This window comes from Mesoplodon densirostris, chromosome 3, assembly GCF_025265405.1.
Source record: "Mesoplodon densirostris isolate mMesDen1 chromosome 3, mMesDen1 primary haplotype, whole genome shotgun sequence".
Lineage (NCBI taxonomy): Eukaryota > Metazoa > Chordata > Mammalia > Artiodactyla > Ziphiidae > Mesoplodon > Mesoplodon densirostris.
The window spans coordinates 9,904,346-9,925,324 of NC_082663.1; the positions used below are offsets into that span (position 1 = coordinate 9,904,346).

The 20,979-nt window shown below is 39.6% G+C and overlaps 1 protein-coding gene across 3 annotated transcripts in view; it reads right to left on the reverse strand.

Annotated features, from left to right (window-relative positions):
• CTNND2 (catenin delta 2) overlaps positions 1–20,979 on the reverse strand; it is a 968,406-nt gene that overhangs the window by 368,101 nt on the left and 579,326 nt on the right. For all 3 annotated transcript variants that reach the window (XM_060091588.1, XM_060091590.1, XM_060091589.1), the window contains one exon: positions 20,430–20,685. In XM_060091588.1, coding sequence (XP_059947571.1) covers positions 20,430–20,685 — 256 coding nt within the window. The remainder of the gene's footprint in view (positions 1–20,429; positions 20,686–20,979) is intronic.

A 20,979-nucleotide genomic window follows, 5' to 3' on the forward strand; every position in this document is an offset into this window, starting at 1 on the left:
TAAATGGAAATCAAAGTCTGAAGCACAAGAACTAACCCTCTTTGCCTGAACTGGTGTTTAACAAGAGCTGACACTACACATTTCCTTTCTTCTGAGAAACTAGTTCAAAGGTCAAGCCTAATGGAAGTCTTCAGAAGTTTTATTTTCTTTTGCAGGCTTAATGAAAGGCTCAGAGCTTGACCCAGTAAAATCCAGATGATGAAGTAATCTCAGATGTTGAAGGAACCTCCGTGATCTTTCCCTTTAAAATAATCATCTGTAGGAGATCAAAGGACGGTGCCTGGTTATTTCATTAAAAATATTGTATAAAAAGGTCCATATATACATCTATCTGTATATCCTTTGTTTTCCATAATCATAAAGAACTGACTGTAAATTTTTTCTTTAGGTTTGAGCTATGTTCATGGATATGAATAGTGCTCAATGATCAAAACATATGATGGGGCTTCCCTGGTGGCGCAGCGGTTGGGAGTCCGCCTGCCGATTTAGGGGACACGGGTTCGTGCCCCGGTCCGGGAAGATCCCACATGCTGCGGAGCGGCTGGGCCCGTGAGCCATGGCCACGGGGCCTGCACGTCTGGATCCTGTGCTCCGCAACGGGAGAGGCCACAGCAGTGAGAGGCCCACGTACCGCAAAAAAAAAAAAAAAAAAAAAAAGATGATTAGAGCATACAATATTTGATACACTGTTATTAAATATAAGACATAATTTTATTTAAAATGCTTCCTTTAATGAGAAGGATATAGCGTTTTAAAAAAGTAGTTTATGACTCCATGAACGAATGCTATTCTTTGCTAGAATGAGACAGGTCAGGACCAATCTTTCTATTTTTGGCTCTTATAGATGCCGGTTTTGAGAACCTTGTTCACATAACTGTACAGTGAGGTCCTGGATGAGTGCGAGGTTGGCCTTTCTTTGTAAATAAGGTAGAGAGAAAGGGAGGTGGAACGGAGAACAGGTTAAAGGCAGATAGATGTTGGTGAAGATGAACATCTTGAAACTGAGGCCTTGGAAGGCTCAGTGTTCCTCACCCCGCCTGGGACACGCCGCCTCAGCCTCAAAGCTACCTGCCCAGGACTTAGGGGGTTCGACTCCTATTCTGAACCTCAGAAAGCATCAGGACAACAGAGACAGTATCGCTGCTGCCTTCCACGTGTGTCTTACTTTCTCTCTCCTCCCTCCCAAGGGCTCCAGGTCCCTGTGCTTCCTGACAGCTTAGTCCCAGACTCTTCATCGGGGGTGCAAACTCCACAACAATGTGTGACAACATATCAAGGTCTTTTCTTAATGAGGCAGAATGAAAATGCTTGGGCAATACTGACCTTCAGATCAGGGCTTCCTAAACTGAAGTGCAAAATGCAGCCCTGGGGATCTTGTTAAAATGCAGATTCTGATCAGCAGGTCTGGGGTGGGGTCTGGGATTCCGCATTTTCTAAAGGGCTCTGCTTGGGAGGCACTTTGGCTGTAGAGGATGGTTTTGCATCCACCTCCATGCTGGCCACCTGATTTTGTAGGAGCAGCGCACAAGGCACGGCTGAATCCCCAAAGAGCATGAAATGCCTGCCTCCACGATGAGGGGGCTCAGTCTATAGGGGGATGCTCTGGGCTGAAACTAATCAGAGAGACTGCATGTGGCTAAGTATGACGATGGGTCTGCTGGAGGTCAAAGGCAGGCAGGTAAGGGAAAAGAGAGGAGAAATAATAAGGCTGTGAGCAAATCTAAGCGATTCCGGCACGATTCATTCAGATGACCTCAGCTAGCTGAGGAAGGCTCCAGAGGAGAAAAAAGAGACATTAGGAGGATTTGGCTGGGATTAGGGAAAGGGAAGGAATTGTTGGGTATCTTTGAAAGGCAGCTGAAAATTTTGATGTTTTAAAGGGAAGAACACCATCTCATAAATTCCAGTACTTGGATAATAATCAAAGAAAACAGTTCCCTGAAGAGAGCACTTGAAAACAATCCATGAGGGGATGAAGCAAACTGTGTTACAACTTAGACTGTGGATGCAATGGTTAACTGAATAAAGTCAGCCTACGTATTTTGACAGAAAAGATGACCAAGACATAGCACATGAATAAAAGAAAGCTACAAATAATAAAGATATGATATAATTATTGCAAAAATACAGAAGAAGGGGAATAGATATTGTGAGAAAATTTTAAAAAGTAAATTATGTCTTTACAAATTCATGCTGCAACGTTTTGAAAGGCGACTTTAAATTTTGTTGATTATATGATCAACTATATATTTTGAACATGTGGGTTCCTAAATTCAGACTTTTCTTCAAATAAGAGAAAACTCTGACAGCAAAAGTCAAATGATCCTATTGCCTTATTATGCCACTAATATTCCAATACAATAAAAAGCACATTTGCGAGGTCAAATATGATTAACATCTTAGTGTCATAGCTTGATTTCTAACTTCTGCAATAAACCAGATGTGATATTTGAGAGAAGTTTCTCACTATAGATCAGTGATTCACTTTCACGTGCACAGAAATCACCTTGGTGTCTTGTTAAATTGCAGATTCTCGTGCAGTAAATGGATTTCTAACCAGCACCCAGGTCCTGGACCACAGTTTGCATAACAAGGCTCTAGAGAAGGAGCTACAAAGTGTAAGTTTTGGTCATTTTAGCATTCGTAATTTTTTAAGTACAAAGATATAGTCTAATATAAGATTCAAAATGTGGTGGATCGAGATACTTCACTTCAATGATTTAAAAACTGATGGAATGAAACAGAAAAGACAGTGATTATTTTGTAGAAATTATTCCATTCCATAAGTGGGTAGGACCAATTTATCAAAGCACCAGTGACTTATTATATGAGGTTGATTTGGTCATAGGTTTAATGGTTTACATGTAAAACTAGTAAAACTACTCTTTGATCTGGAATCTCATTTTCCATAACCCACACAAACTTTTTCAAATTTACAGAAGATAAAGTATACATGTGGACCTACATGTGATATTTTAAACACTATACAAAATTCATCTTCCGGGCTTCCCTGGTGGCGCAGTGGTTAAGAATCTGCCTGCCAATGCAAGGGACACGGGTTAGAGCCCTGACCCGGGAAGATCCCACATGCCGCAGAGCAACTAAGCCCGTTCACCACGACTACTGAGCCTGCACTCTGGAGCCCGTGAGCCGCAACTACTGAGCCCATGCACCACAACTACTGAAGCCTGCATGCCTAGAGCCCATGCTCAGCAACAAGAGAAGCCACTGCAGTGAGAAGCCCACACACCGCAACGAAGAGTAACCCCTGCTCACCACAACTAGAGAAAGCTAGCGCACAGCAACGATGATCCAACACAGCCAAAAATAAAAACAAAAAAATAAATAAATTTATTTCAAAAAATTCATATTCAGAAAAGGTACATCTATATGAGCAAAATGACTGGCCAGGTAAACTGTCTCCTTTGGGGCCTTCTGAGAGTGGTGATCATACCCCCAAAAGCCCTCCTTTGGGGACACATATAACTTAGATTATTGTAAAATCTCACCACAGCTGAATACCTTTGGGATTCCCACTGAACCAAAGGCAGCTCTGCCTAAGAGCTCCATCCAATGTGTTTTACCCTGGACACCCACGGGTAGGTCCAAACACAGCCTCTTGTATTTGCCTGCTAGGGCTGCCATCACAAAAACCACAAGCTGGAAATTGATTTGATCACAGTTCTGGAGGCTAGAAACCCAAGATCAAGGTGCTAGCAGGTCTGGTTTCTCCCGAGGCCTCTCTCCTTGGCTTGCAGACGGCCACCCTCTCCTTGTGTCCTCACATGGCCTTTTCCCTTATAAGGACACCAGTCTTGTTGGATTAGGGCCCCATCCTGATGGCTTCATTAACTTAATCACCTCTTCAATGACCTTCTCTCCATATACGGTCCCATTCTGAGGTCCTGGGGGCTGGAACTTCAACATATGAATTTGGGGAGACACATTTCAGCCCTCTTGAATTCAAGTCTGAATTCAAAGCACTGTAGAGTGACACACAACTGAAGAGAGATGCAGAGAGAAGACAAGGCAATCCTGGCAGTCAGTGTTAAGACACAAGAAGGAGAAGGGAAGGGGATCAGAGGGGGACAGGGGGCAGTGGCAGAGAGGCCAAGGCCCCGCACCCCAAAGCTCTGCACGAGGCCCCAGCAAATGCCTACTTCTCAGGGCCATGCTCGGGAGTTCCTGCCAGGGCCCCAAAGCAGTTTTTGTATCCAGAACCGTGATGTGGTTTTCAATGAGACCTGCCTAGCTGGGGCTGCTGAAACAGCTTCCTGTCTCTTTCATACCCCTCTGGAAACTTACAACAAGCTCCTATTGACTGAGATAACCAGAGGGCATTTCTATTCCTTGCAATTTGTAAGTGCTTATTGCAGTGAGTGAACTAATGCTGCATGTTACATACAAGCGCTTCAGTAGATGGTATGGCTTGAATGACCTGTATGTTCTATGGAGATGTACATAAGGGTCTCATTATATGTTGCATGCTTTGCCTTCATTTTTATTAAAGCAACAGTGTAGGGTAATCAAACAGAAACTCCTTTCCTTTCTAATGGATACAAATGAAAATTTATAGTCATCAAGGATTGGCAGTTACTTAAACAGGGCAGGTCTAACCTGTGTGTGTGTGTGCACACTGCTTCACAGACACGCCCAGATTGTGGGTTCCTAATGGTCACTTTGACAATATTAGCAGTACTGCCTATTACTTTCACGCTGATTTATGGTGAATTTAAATCTGGTAACGTTTCAATAATCTTCAAAACAAAGCCCAGCAAATATCTTGGAAGGCCCCCAGCAGAAACATCGTAGTTTATCTACAAGAGCCTGTGTTTTACATTTTCTTCTTTAAAGTCAGAAGCATTTTTACTGCAGTAGAGATATTAATTGCCACTTATCTTACTGACTTCTTTTCTGATATAAAATAGCCTGGCTTGAAATACAGCTGACTTTTTTGTCAAGAAGAGACAGGAATGGGAGGTCTGTTGGTTCCTGGGAGAAATGAGACGCTTTTTCTTTTCTGTCTGCTTGGTTTGTGTTGGTTGCAGCCTTTCTGATTTAGGACCTTTGAGGTCTGAGTTACCGCCTTCATCTTCAGTGTGAGGAAAAACGAACCCCAGTAGAAGCCATGAAATAGAACTTTGGCTCTGAAAGCAAAAACCACAGTAGGAGCTCCTGAGCTTATTAAAATAGAATTATGTGGTAGCTGGTATAACCAGTTACTAAGGGAAATTTTTAATAAAACTGTAGCAGATAGTTTTTGTTTAAATTTGATTTATTTTTAAGTTTATATGATTTCAAATGAGATTTTTTCCTATTTGTTTCCTAGTTAATATTCCTACCTCATCGCTCCTATCCAAAAGTTTCTAGTGTCCAAAATGGTGCTGGCTGGCTGTTGGTACTCAATAAATATTTGTTAAATGACTGAATGAAAACATTTCAAACTTATAACCCTTAGGTAGTATTTCTCAAATAATATTAATAACAAGTTTTATTCTACAGAATAATATTGTGCCATCTAATTGAAGAAGCTCCTTCACATTCATAATTTTAACTGTGAGTCTTACAGCTAATGTATTAGCTAATATATGATTATAATATATTATTATTTTATTTAATCATAAGATTAAATACATATGTATAAGTGTATATTATGTATATTAAAAGTATATGTATAACTGAATCATTTTGCTGTACACCAAAACTAACACAACATTGTTAATCAACTATGTGCCAATATAAAATAAAAAAAGAAAAGAAAATGTTAGCAGGAGATTAAAGAGTTCATATTAGGTAACATATTTGGCAAGTAATAAATTATATAGGACACTGAGTATGTTCTCTTTACAAATGGGCTTCAGAGCTTCCCACAAAGTGGTGGAAGGCACTGTTTTGCAAGGGGTTACGTTCGAGAGCCATGGAGCCATTTCCATTCATTCTTCTTCCCCATGGTCCCGTCTGCTGCTCCTCCAGATGACCTTGGTTTCTGTCTATTAGTAGTGCCTGGGCAGCCTTTAGCTGGCTGTTTTATTTTCTTTCCTTTTTATTGTGGTAAAATAAACACAACATAAAATTTACCATTTCAACCATTTTTAAGTCTACGGTTCCCCGTACACTGCCGTGCAACCACCACCATCCCTGTGCAGAGCTTCTTCATCATCCCCAACAGAAACTCTATCTATTAAACACAAATTTCCCAACTCCCTACTCCTCCTCCTCGCCCCTGGCAACCACTACTCTAATTTCTGTCTCTCTGTTTTCGACTACTCTAGGGACCTTATACAAGTGGAATCATACAGGAGTTGTCTTTTTATATCTGGATTATTTCACTTATCATAACGTCTTTAAGGCTCATCCATGTTGTAATATGTGTCTTCCTTTTTAAGGTTGAATAATATTCAATCCAGTGTACAGACCACATTTTGTTTATTCATTCATCCTTTGATGGATGTTTGGGTTTAAACAAGAAAAGGGGAAAGGGGGATTCACAGAAGATACTGGAAGGAAAGGCTGACTACCTTGGTGAGATGACCAGTCAGACTAAGCATAACAAATCATCCCACGACTCAAAGGCTAAAGACAATAAGCATCATTAATTATCTCATGGCTTCTTTGTGCAGTAATTCAAGACAGAGAAGAGCAGGGACAATTAGTCTCTACTCCACAATGTCTGGGATCTAAGCTGGAAGACCCAAAGGCTTGACTGGCACTGGGGGATCTGCTTTGGAAGTGACTCCCTCACATGGTGGGCAAATTGGTTCTTTCCCATGCAGGCCTCTCCACTGGGATGCTTGAGAGCCTTAGGATGTTGAACTGGTCACAGAGGCCACCTCTGATTCAGAGTGAGAGAGGCCCCACAAAGGTGTGAGCACCAGGCAACAGTGTGATTAGGGATATCTTGGACACCACCTACTACAAACCTTATTACTGCTCATTATATAAAGTAGGCTAAATATTTGGAGATTTTTCAGAAATGATTAATACTTTAGAATATTACTGCTTTTAAAAACTTGAAGATATTCAGAAGAAATGTATAATTCTAGTCAGTCAGCAAATATATTCAAAACTGTATATATATGCACCCCAATGTTCACAGCATCACCATTTACAGTAGCCAACACATGGAAGCAGCTTACGTGTCTGCTGATAGATGAATGGATAAAGAAGATGTGGTGTATACACAATGGAGTATTACTCAGCCACAAAAAAGAATGAAATAATGCCATTTTCAGCAATATGGATAGACCTAGAGAAGATCATACTAAGTGAAGTAAGTCAGACAGAGAAAGATGAATATCTCATGATATCACCTATATGTGGAATCTAAAAAAATGATACAAATGAACTTATTTACAAAACAGAAATAGACTCACAGACATAGAAAACAAACTTATAGTTACCAAAAGGGAAAGAGGGGGAGGGATAAATTTGGAATCTGGTATTAACAGACACTGACAACTATACATAAAATAGATAAACAACAAGGACCTGCTGAAAAGTGCAAGGAACTATATTCAATATCTTGTAATAATCTATAATGGAAAATAATCTGAAAAAGAATATATATATATATATATATATATATATATATATATATATATACACACACACACACACACACATACATATAACTGAGTCACTGCTGTACACCTGAAACACTGTAAATCAACTATACTTCAATAAAAAAATAAAAATTAAAAACAAAAACAGAAAAAACAACCCAGTATACACAAGCAAAGAAAATAAGGTAAAAGGCCAGGATTTCTTTTTCACATTCACTGGGATAATACTGAGCATCTGAAGCTAAATTTACATTACCCACCTGTTCAGAGAAATGATTTCTGCTACATTGTGGCTTCTAAGCCAATGGTTCCCAAACGTTTGTCTGAAACCGACTTTGATTATTTTTTCATAGGGGCCCCTTTATGCAACTGAAAAGACTGCCCTATATTCCAAGGTTATTTCATGTCTGCCTTTCCTGTGTGCTAAGAAGTGGCCAGAGGAGACTATCTGCAAAGTAAAAGCCCAGCTACCCTGGGCTGGCACCCACACGGCTTTTGGAATGGAACTAGTGTTTGTATTCCAAAAATGTTTGGAATCTCTGTGTCACATTTCAGTCCTGGGGAGTCACCCCAGGGGCTCACTGTAGCATCTGTCAGTACAGAGCAGCTGACGGTAGATGGAGGCCCTCACTTTTGGGGCCTCTATGCAAATGGCCCAGTTATCAAACACAACCAGAGTTTTCTTGGTGTGGTGGCTTCAGCTCTAAAGAGCTTCCAAAACTGGTGGCCTATGGGCCCTGTTCTAGCATGAAATTTTAAGCAAGAGGCACATGAAAAGAGCAAAGCACAGAGTGAAATGCCCCTAGAAATCTGAAAAGGTAAAACAATGAAGACACATGTCTCATCTCACTTGATGAGATGCCTTTCAATACGTAAAATATTCTGCTTTGCAGGAACCCCGCCCACTGGCTTTCCCACTGGATATATTCTTCTCTTTCTACTCGTCCCCTTCCCCATGCTTCTCTTCTTATAGAATTAAGTGGAGGTTAGAACACACTCAGTTCAGCAAACCCGTTAAGGTAGTTGGACATGATCTTCAGTAGATGAAAGAATTTAAGTTACTAGATTTATAATGTATCATGAACAATGGAAATATCAGTTCAACATGTACTTTTTCTTACTACAAAATGCTCATTTTCTCTCTACAGGTGTCAGTGCCTCCAAATTAATGAGCACTATTAGCTGCAAAACATCTCAAGAAGCACTGGAAATTAATTTCCATTAGTTACAAACTGACAGTCAACTACCACCTGCCTTGTAAGACAATAAAAGTTCTGAATGCTCCATTTTGGTCCTCAATTAAATGTTCAAAGTCAGATGGTGAAGAAAAGTGACTGAAGCCATCCAGAAAAATATTAAAACTGGTTTGTGTGTGAAATGATCAAAGGGGATTTCAGATTTTCGCTTGTGGTAGGATAAACAGGGAGGTTTTGAGGATAGACTGAGATTGGCTTTCCATAGTTACAGCAGCATAAGTTGAATAACGAAGAAAGGAAATTCTTTTCATAATATGGTCACGTTCTCTGAGAAGCATAGAGCCCTTTAAAGAGCACATAATTTCAAAAGGTTGAACATAACTATGTGGATGCCGATTAAAGACGGAAATAAACAGCCAGGATGTACTTTCCAATATTCTCACAGCTACTCGGATTTCTGAAGGGAAAACAAATGTTGTGTTTCTCTAGTTTTGTGAATTTATATTTTTAGTTTTCAACATTCTATCAACATTGACTTGAAGAATGGAACCTGTTTAGAATGACTTTTTTTAAAATGGTAAAACAAAATAAAAGCAAAGCACAAAAGTTGGGAAAGCAGACTGATGGATAAACAGACAAGAAGCAAAATCAATACCTTGTTACTATGTGTCTTTTGTAGCATTAAAAATAAAGTTCTTACGTAAGTTTTGCAAATCTTATCTGTGGGTAACTGTGTGCAGAACCGATTAACAGATAGTTTATTTATGTACATAGACACACATAATATATGTATATGTATACACATAATCTATGTGACATATACGTAGATGCCACTTTCCTTAATAAAATCAAATGTAGGGCTGTCAAGGTTCCCCCTAGAAGGAGACAGTCCTTGAGGAATGACGGACCGCGGAAGCCAGTTCTGTCACCCTGGATTTTCTTGGTTTCTCCTTTTTCCTTGGGGGGTTCCCACTCGTGGGAACCAACCCTGGGGAAGAGGGATGCTCTTGTCTGTTTTTATAATCTTATTCAATACTGGACCCACAACACTTTCCTTTGATTCCTTTTGAAGCACAAACCCTTCTTTTGATTCCTTCAAACCACTTCCCAGAACTCTAGAAAGTATCAAGTGGGAAGTGAAAGGAGAGCATGCAGAAGGGAAATAGAGGCAGAGACCCCAAAATGGAGCCCCGAGATTTAGGAGCTTCTGTTCCAGGTCTGTGGGACACTCTAATCGTCCTTGAGATTCCAAGGAAAGAGGCTGCCTCATTGTTGGTTCTCAGCTTGTTTGTAAGGGGCACTGTTTTTTAATATTCACACTCCTTTTGGGCCCTTCAATATTCTGATCATTTGTTTCACAAGGAAGATGAAGAGAGAGATTTACTTCCTCCCTCCCACCTGTAGCTTAGCTTTCTGCTTCATCCTAAATGACTGTCAAAGAATGACTTCTGGGCTTCCCTGGTGGCGCAGTGGTTGAGAGTCCACCTGCCAATGCAGGGGACGCGGGTTCATGCCCCGGTCCGGGAAGATCCCACATGCCGCGGAGCGGCTGGACCCGTGAGCCATGGCCACTGAGCCTGCGCGTCCGGAGCCTGTGCTCCGCAACGGGAGAGGCCACAGCAGTGAGAGACACGCGTACCGCAAAAAAAAAAAAAAAAAAAAAAAAAAAGAATGACTTCACCTGCAAGAGCCTACTCTCTCTTCAGTATGAGACTATTTAAGCCCAACAGACACACAGACACAAACATATGAACCTGGTTGTCAGTGAGAAAATAGAGATGAACCTTAAGGCAGGAAGTAAGATGAATTACTAGCAAAAGTAATACAATGAGGGCTGATAACAACACTGAAAACTCATTATTAGTTTTACTTAGGAATCCAATATGCCATTCCTTTAAACCATCAATTATCTTTATTTTGATGTTATCATTGTACTTATCATTACTGGGGACCTTAATATTAAGACAAGAGTTGCTTGATGTTTCAGAGTTCTGACTTCTAGGGACCCGAGATGGCCACCTGAGGCTAAATGGTGTCACCAGAGTTCATCTCTCCTATAAACAGATTGGGTAAAGATTTCATGATAATTAAATTATCGAATGGAACTTCTCAGTTGCTTTGAATCAGGGGAAAGATGTTATTTCTGTTCCTAAAACAGGGAATGAGTGTAGTTGGCTTTAAGTAGAGGGGTTAACGTTAAGTTCTGGAAAGACTGCATCAGGATATATGACAGACACACTGGTAGATCATTAGAGACACAACTTAAGTGACCAAAGACAGATATTCCTGGCTTCATAATGGAGACCAAACCCAGGATCACCATGGCCACCTTCAGAGAGGCTGGGTAGGGGAGGGGGAACCCTGCTGGGAGAAGGGGAGGGTGTACAATAGCCTTTGCTCCCGTGGGAGGCTCCAGGTAGCGTGGATTTGGCTTTTTGCCCTAAATGAGGCAGAAAAGTCCAGTGGCCCACTTTCGAGAGCAGGGACTTGATTTTCTCAGGCGCCTGTGCACCCCTGGGGGTCTGGCTAGTGCTGGAGGCCCCAATGAGTGGTTGGCTCTTGGACCAGGTGTGAGCTACAGGCTCACCTTCTGAACCTGGGGTAGAGACTGTTTTACCAAAAGCATGTGGACTGAGGGGAAGGATGGGGCTAGTTCTCAGGAGGAAAGCCTGTAAACCAGAAAAAAACAAAGCAGAGATTTCTACCATCACAACTGATGGAGTATCTGCTAATGACTCATTAACCAACTAATTAGTACCCTGGGTAGAAGGATGCATCTGGGATGTCGCCATGGTCCCCATGCCAGAACCCGCTTTGGTATAAACGAGGTGAGGGCGTAGTATTACAAATGAGCCGCTCTTTTAGAAATGCAATCGTTCATTCCTACGAGGGATTCCGAAGACAGAAGGCGAAATGAGTAATCTGGGCTCTGGGAGAATCAAGATGGGCACAGACAAGTATTGTGTGCAAACACTGCTTTCCTTTCGGTTGATAAAAGGAATCCTGAAAAGGAGGCTTTTGTAAAACAAACAAAATCCTTTTGCAGTTGGAGTCTTCCCTTCCATCTTCCGATTCTGCTTCCTGGCCGTGAGGGCCCAGGTCTCAGTTTTCCCTCCTCACTGCCCCCGCTGGCCTGTGCTCTGGCCTCCCCAGATGCCCTCCCATCCCTGGCCTCCCAGCAGGGCATCCCCCCGGGATCTGCTCGCCGGTCTTTGCCACTCGGCCGCACGCAGCCTCTGTGCCGTCACCCACTTCTTCCACGTCTCTGACTCCCAAGTGCCATTCTCAGCTCGAGGCTTGGGCCACAGGTGCTCCTGATGGCAGGCGCTGTGCTGGCAGCAGAGAGGCAGTGGTGATAACAGTGGGCCCTTCCCTATGCCAGGAAACGCCCCAAAGACCTTGAGGTCTGAACACGTGTCATCTCACAGCAACTTCATGAGGAAGGTGCTTTTATCATTTCCGCTTTACACACATGGACACTGAAGGCAGAGCAGGTGAGCATCACACCTGGAATCATGACTTGCTGAGAATCCTTTTCCCCTGGGTGTTAGACGCCCTTTACAACCCAGACCTCCTCTACTCTTCCCGTGGTGGATGAGAGCCTGCACTGCAGGGCTGCACGAGATCATCACCTGGGCTGAGAGGGGAGAACATTTGAAATTCTACTTATTTACTTAACCAAACAAAATAAAGCAATTCAGAACGATCATATTCCACAGGTAGGCACTGGCCCTCTCACTGGGCTCACATTTCAGATGATGGTACATTTTTTACTGGAAGCCACAACACAGCAAGGATGACAGTCACACCCTTGATAGTTTGACCACTATTGCTATTGATGTGTGTCAGTCCATGTGATGTGTGCCGGTCCATGTGAAGTTTTAGATTATATGATCTAGCTTTAAACTAACCCTCCCAATACGAACAAGGTAGCACAAATGATTCAAGCATGGCCAAGGGCTAAGAAAATAGCTTCGCTCACCCATCTATCCAAATCTGGAGAGATGAACATCAGCCATGTTAACCAGCAAAAACAGTGATAATATACTCAGATCTAACATATTCAATCATATTGCTCTTTCTAAAGAAAGGTTTTTATGATTAAAAGTGTATACTGGTCTTTCACAGCTCCCTAAATGTCTATTGACAGATGAATGAATAAAGAAGATGTGGTATATATATGATGGAATATTACTCCGTCATAAAATAAGTATGAAATAGTACCATTTGCTGCAACATGGATGCAACTAGAGATTATCACACTAAGTGAGAAAGAGAAAGGCAAATGCCATATGATATCATTTATATGTGGAACCTAAAATATGGCACAAATGAACGTATCTACAAAGCAGACTCACAGTCATAGAGAAGAGACATGTGGTTGCCAAGGGGGAGGGGGTGGGGAGGGATGGACTGGGACTTTGGGATTAGCAGATGCAAACTATTATATACAGAATGGATAAACAACAAGGTCCTACTGTACAACACAGGGAATTATATTCAATATCCTGTGATAAACCATAATGGGAAAGAATATAAAAAAGAAAGCATATACATGTATAACTGAATCACACTGCTGTACAGCAGAAATTAACACAACATTGTAAATCAACTATACTTCAATAAAAGAAATTTAAAAAATGTAAACTGAAATAAAAACTTTTAATTGTGGTGTTTTATCTTTAACATCCCGTTTCAAGTTCTATCTTTAGTGCACATCTATTTTACAGTGTAAATAATGTAATAGTACGCTGAAACGTGTAGTTAGTTGAGTAGTGTGTCTCCCCAAAATTCATATCTATTCAGAAGCTCAGAATATGGCCTTATTTGGAAGCAGTGTCTTTGCAGATGTAATTAGGTGAAGATGAAGTCATCTGGATTAGCATGGATTCTAAATACAGTGACTGTTGTCTTCATAGGAACAGGATGGGAGACATGAGACAGAGAGGAAGGTGTAAGTGAAGACAGAGGCAGAGACTGAAGCTCTGCAGGCACATTCAAGGGATGGCAGGGCCACCCCAAACCCTTTGGAGGTAGAATGACCCTGCTCAGGCTGTAATTTTTCAGACTTCTGGCCTCCACAACTGTAAGAGAATACATTTTTGTTGCTTGAAGCCACCCAGTTTGTGGTAATTTGTATGGCAAGACAGCCCTAGGAAATTAACATACCATGTTCATAATTTGTAAGTAAACAAATCCGCATACAGAGATGCAAGCTAACATTTCTTGCTGACTCGGTGGGTGGACAGCTGCCCTCCCATCCCAGCCCAACCAGGCTGGAGTACTTCAAACAGGCACCACCCCCGACTTCCAGCCCTCTTTTCTTTTCAACTAGAGAGATTTCTCTCCCATTTTTTCATATGTAAATATCAGCTATTCCTCAAGGTTCCGGCAAACCACTCAATTCCGCCTCTGTACTTCTATCACATCTGTCTTATTTACCCAATGCACTACAGTCATTTGTGGATATACCTTTCTCTCTCACATACCTTTAAAAGCTCCTTAAAGAATGAAGCTCTTTTCATGCTATCATTGCGCCTGCAGAGTTCACCCTACAATATTCCCCAGAAAAGTCACCGAGAACACATGTGCCTTCAGATGGACCTGGAGGGAAGAGTTTAAAGGAATGAGAGCTACAGGGCTGTGTCCCTGCCCAGCTCTGGCCATGTGTTGAAAAAACCTCGCTGAGGACATATATGTGTGCTTTTCATATTTCCAAGTGGCATGAGCAGTGCATTATAATAATCATGCTGGATAACAAAACTGGAGTCTGAAGTATCAAATAATGGAATCACCCAACAAGAAGTGAATGTAAAGTCCCTCATTTAAGTTAAAAAGAAAATTATATATATATGTATATAATTTCATTATATATATAATAGAATACTATTTAGCCATTAAGAAAAAGAATGAAATAATGCCATTTGCAGCAACATGGATGGGCCTAGAGCTTATGATACTAAGTGAAGTCAGACAGAGAAAGACTAATACCATTTGATATCACTTATATGTGGAATCTAAAATATGACACAAATGAACTTATTTACAAAACAGAAACAGACTCACAGACATAGAAAGCAAGCTTATGGTTACCAACAGGGAAAGGGGGTAGGGGAGGGATAAATTAGGAGTTTGGGATTAGCAGATACACACTACTATATATAAAATAGATAAACAACAAGGTCCTACTCTACAGCACAGGGAACTATATCCAGTACCCTGTGATAAACCATAATGGAAAAGAATATGAAAAAGAATATATATACATGTATATAGATATCTGAATCACTTTGCTGTACACCTGAAACATTGTAAATCAACTATACTTCAATAAAAAAATAATAATAAATTTAAAAAATGTCTCACTGAGAACCCACTGAGAAGGTGCTGGGGGGAGGAGTAATAACTGTCCTCAGGGCTGTCTCTGAAGAAGGGATAGACGTATTCTAACGTGACTGCAAAGGTCAGAAACAAGGTCAGGGAGTGAACTTACAAGGGGTGAAGATTTAAATATAAATGAGTGTACAAGGCTTGAATTATTCAAGAAATTAATAAAATGCTTCAAGAGATGGTGAGTGGCCCATTTCGAGAGGCATTCAAACAGAGACTGAATGGCCAATTGTTGGGCTTGCTTTTGGCCTAACTGAATAAATGACATCCAAGTGCTCTTCACACTGAGGGTCTTTAAATTGCAGATGCTGTATTGTTTCCCCCTCTGACATTTCCCCAGTTAAATAAATGATTATTGAACATTTAAAGTGAAAAACAAACTCCCCAGAGATTCACCACCCGAGAACTGAATTAGGAAGAATATTATGACTGTTTTATTGCAAACACTTCAGACATGTTACCTAAATGACATAATAATGGCACTTTAAACTTTAATAAAGATGCTAAAAATATTTTTTAAATCTTCACCTTTAAAAAAGCATCTTTGTATATATTTTGTTTCCTGAGCATTCATTTCACTATATGCTATGTGTGGTTATGGTATGGGCAGGTAAGCAATGAAAAAAAACCCAGCATTTGGAAAACATTCTTAACCTAGGTTTACCTAATGATATTTATAAGCAGTATTACTTAATAATATATACTAAACAACATCCAATAATAAAATAATTTTAGTAATACACTAGGTAATTCCTTAAAAGTGCATATTTTTTATTTTATTTATTTATTTATTTATTTATTTTTCTTTTTGCGGTATGCGGGCCTCTCACTGTTGTGGCCTCTCCCGTTGCGGAGCACAGGCTCCGGATGCGCAGGCCCAGCGGCCATGGCTCACGGGCCCAGCCGCTCCGCGGCATATGGGATCCTCCCAGACCGGGGCACGAACCCGTATCCCCTGCATCGGCAGGCGGACTCTTAACCACTGCGCCACCAGGGAGGCCCCAGTGCATATTTTTTAGATTATTGGTCAAATACAGTGGCTTGAAACAAAACATGGAGAACAAGTTTGATAGAGCCAACTGAAAATGCAGTTGCTAATTTGGGCTCAAATTCAGCATAAAGATGTGTCATTGCATTTATTTCTCTGTTACACTACATAACAAAAAGAAGATAGAATTTTATTGTGAATCATGTTTACAGTAAGTTAGATTCCTTTAGCATGATTGAAAAACTGCTTTTGAGGTAGTTTACATCAAGGATTATAATATCCTGAAAAGGGATTAATCCAACTTGATTAAAAGATGCCATTCATGCTGCAACCTACACATTAAGTTATGTCAGTAAATGTCTTAGCCATAACTTTTCTTCTTTTATAGACAAGAACATTTATAGCACCATTAGTACACCAGGTACATCAGTCTTGTTTTTTTTCTGGTTATTTCATCAATCACATTTTCAAAATAAGGATGCTATGACTTATCACTCCCAACATCACTGAGTTGGGATGAGTCCTTTCATATAATTTAAAGATTTATATTTGGCCTACATGTTTAAAAGGACTGTATAAAACTCAACATCTGGTATAATACCAACAACGTATTAGCTGTGATAATTCTTAAGAAATTCACATTTTATGGAAGATAACATGCAATTAACAAATAAAAATTTCTCAGCAAACGTGGCTGTAAAGCAAACATTATATATATAAATTTTTTTTTCAAAGTGATTGCTGACTTAAAAAGGCAATCAGATTCTACCATCTCCTTGTATAAAAGGTTTCTGTGCATTCTTTGCTGGAGTACAATAGGGACAATTAAAAGTGAAAAGTCCAAAGTTTTGCCCTGATCTATATGACTCAGCCAAGTAAGCTAGAAAAACCTAACCCTTCAGAACCAATCCTTTCATATCCTATGGCTTAGAAAAAAATTTTAAAAATTGTTTTAAAGAATATATATATGTATAACTGAATCACTTTGCTGTACACCTGAAACTAATGCAACACTGTAAATCAATTATACTTCAATTTAAAAAAATAAATTAAAAAATAAAATAAAATAGCCTAAATAAATAAATAAATGTCATCAAAATATCAAAGAAAAAAAAGATAACAGGGAATTTCTGGTTTCAAGTCTAATGACTGAATTGGGGCTACCTTGATTTCAAATTCTTATTTTAAAATGGATGATTTGCTTGAAAACTCCTCACTGAAGCTCCTTAATAGAGAAAAGATACTGGTCTGCAATAAGACAGATAGGCAGATAGTATAAGAGAAAAGAAAGGAAAAACAAAACAAAGACCACATATCCATAAGCAATTATCAGAGAGACCAAACCTGTTTAGACAATTTGTATCATTTCCTTCATTCCTTCATTCACTCCTACACACAGAAAACTGGTGCTATCATTTACTCATCCTCCAAGAAAATCATAAAAGATGTGAGTATAGTCTTTCCTTTTCCTTTTTATTTTTTATAAAGAAATATAAATGCCCATGCCAATACGTGCCCCGTGTCTTAAAACTGTGGATTCTAGCCTGTGTACCCACAGGTCATTTATTCCAATTCTCCATTTATTTAAGGCACAGAATATGGGGATATCAGTTTCCTCCCACAAAGGAGAATTAAGTTAAAGATGTAAGGAAAAGTGCTTTGAGAATTGTAATGCGCTATAAATACATGTTTGCAATGGCAAAGAGGCTTACATGGTCTGGCATTTAATGATAAATAAAACTTTAACAAATTCTCTTCAAAAATGTATGTATAAAAGCTTGAAAGAAGTCTAAAAGCTGTAAAAGTTTAAATCATAAGCTATAATGCTGAAATAAACAATTTTGAACCCCCAAAGTAAAAGATACCCATTCTAGTAATATTCACCTAGGAAGAACCAAAATTCATTATTCAAAAGAAGATGCAAAAATGTTATCATAAAAGAAACATTAGATTGTGGACTAGAATTTTAGATTAGATTTGGGCTGTCTCAATTAAATTTGAACACTTTGACATATTCTTTTATTTTTTAAAAAAAGCTCTACAAGAAAGGCATTATTGTATTTTATATACCCATTTTGCATAATGCCAGGTTATTATTATTAGTTCCTTTTACATTAAGCCATAATAATTCAGTTCTGGCTCTAGATCTGGTTCTGTTTGTTTTGCTTCTATACCTGACCTTAGGATGGTGGTATGATTTTTTTTCAGAATTAACACATATGAAAAGCCAATGCTTAGCATTCTTAAAAATAACATAGTAAACTGTAATTCCTATACACTGATTTGTATATAAGTTTACACCTACAAAAGTTCAGTGGCCAGTATACTCTTACTCATTCTAACATTTCTTATTGGTGTTTCTCTTTTTTGGTTTACAGTGGGCACTCAATAAATATATGTCACATAATCCGTAACTTAAAAAGATAATAGCCATGATGATACACTGAAAGAAGAAAAAAGGCTATAAAAGTGACAGTAACAAAAAGTGAGAAGGCTATGCCATTTAATAAAATAAAATGCATTTAATACACATTATAAAATAAAGTAGTGAAACTGTAGCTAGAGAAACATAAATTTGGATTCCTATCAAGCCAAATTCCCCTAATATGAAATTTTAAAACCTTTCCACAGAAGATTAAATGCTTAGCCTCAATTTAAGTATACAATGTTAAATAAAGCGATGCGAATCCAATTATGTATTTTTCTATTTAGCATTTCCTAAGAGTTTACTTCTATTTCTACATGTTTTCAATAGCATGTCTAGAAAAATTATTTAAAAATAGAGAGTGCTGGGGGAGGGATGGATTGGGAGTTTGGGGTTAGCAGATGCAAACTATTATTTATAGAATGGATAAACAACAAGACCCTACTGTAGAGCACAGGGAACTATATTCAATATCCTGGGATAAACCATAATGGAAAATAGTATAAAAAAGAATGCATATATATGTATAATGGAATCACTTTGCCATACAGCAGAAACTAACACAACAGTGTAAATCAACTATACTTCAATAAAAAAAATAATAAATATTGCATAAAGAAGGAAAGAAAGAAATAGAGAGTGTTGAGGTGTTGTTATCTGAAGAACATTCTACCCACACATGCCAAGTTTACTGAAGGATCTGGGGCAGATTTCAGGACCAAGACGATAGAGATCCCTGTTTCGACTGAAAATTGAGAGAAGCAGGATGCCGGACAATGTAAGTTTAAGAATTCTTATTTCTAGTAGTTAACAGTGAGCACCTATTACAATTCACCTTTACAATGGAGGTCCTACCACATATAAGATTTAACATAAACCCTCCAAGCAGGTTTGAATTGTGCTAAAGAAGCTATCTCAAAGAATACCATAAAATGGTCCCATTCTGCCTTTTATGTATGTAGAAGTGATTTTTTTTTTACAAAAGAATCTATGCAAACCCCTCAACATAGTACACACGCACTTGTGTGCTCTATCAGAGAAAATATCCAAAAATTCCTTGAGATGAATTTTACCAACAGATTCAAGTCACATGCCCCGTTACAAAGACATACCAGGCATCTGATATATCTATAGTATTCACAGATGCAGATATATATTTATGGGACTCTGCATAAATCAAATGCCTATGAATAAAACATCATTTAACTCTACCGGAATTCAATTCCAATTTCAGAAGTAGAGTATCACTAAATCCCTCACCACTGTTGAAAAAAGAAAGCAAAAAAAAAAACACTTCTCAATAATAACAATTTCTTTAATATATTATATTCAAGTTTTTAATCAATGTCCAATCAACTTCAGCCTAATGTTTATTTTCAGACACAAAAATGAAGGTAATAAGGGTTTTCTAAATTTCCAATTTTTAGTATAACCTGGTAGGTGTGCCAATTTCCACTCTGATGAATGGAAACATACAATGCAACAAAGCATGCTTCTACTGAGACAAGAAAATACCTAGACCACAGTATTTGAAGTCAAATGATATAACCCCCCAATCCTCCATTTGTATTGCATGAAAGAAAACTGGTCAACAGCTCATCAAATAGCTGAAACCCTCAAGCACCTACAAATGTTCTGATCAAAAGGTCGTCTTTGCTGTTGAACCAAGAAGATACTAGGGAACCATGATCGATACCAATATTCCAAATCAAACAGAAGATTATAAACCCCAACCAAAGTCAACGCTTTCATACTCAGCCAGGGACATGGATGCAATAATGCGACGCAAAAAGAAATCATGTGGTAACAAGGCCCGGTTTGAAAACCTCTTTAGCAGTGACTGGGAAGAGAAAAAGGTTGGTACCCACCTGGGATCTTTCTGAATGCTATCGATGGACGGGGATCTGGCCAAGGTGCCTTCGGGAGGGAGGGCAGGGCCGGATTTGCTGTACGGAGACTCAACGGAAGGACAATACTGCAGCTGCCGGTAGGGGTCCGCGTAGCTGGAGGCTGGGCCGGCGGCGTAGCTGGCCCTCTGGAAGGTGGCCACGGCAGCGCTCTGCGGGCCATGCTGGCTGCCTGTGCGCTGCAAGGGGACGGAGTCGACACCGGGGGAAGACGGGGCTAGGACAGGAAAGTAGGGACAAAGTAAAAAATTGAGGACCTGCTCACAGAAACGGTTAACCAGGTCTAGGCAGGGGGGAAAATTACACACATACGAAAACAAAAACAAAAACAAGGGTTTGAAAGAATAAAAAAACAAAAAATTCTGTCATATTTGAACTAACACATTCGATGTTACCCATTACAATGATAATTAGCATGCTATTTCAGGAATAAACCTTTCCACTCTAGGACGAAAACGCATCTGCCGTGTGCTTGCTGCTTACCAACCTTCACGAGAAGGTTTGTTAATCG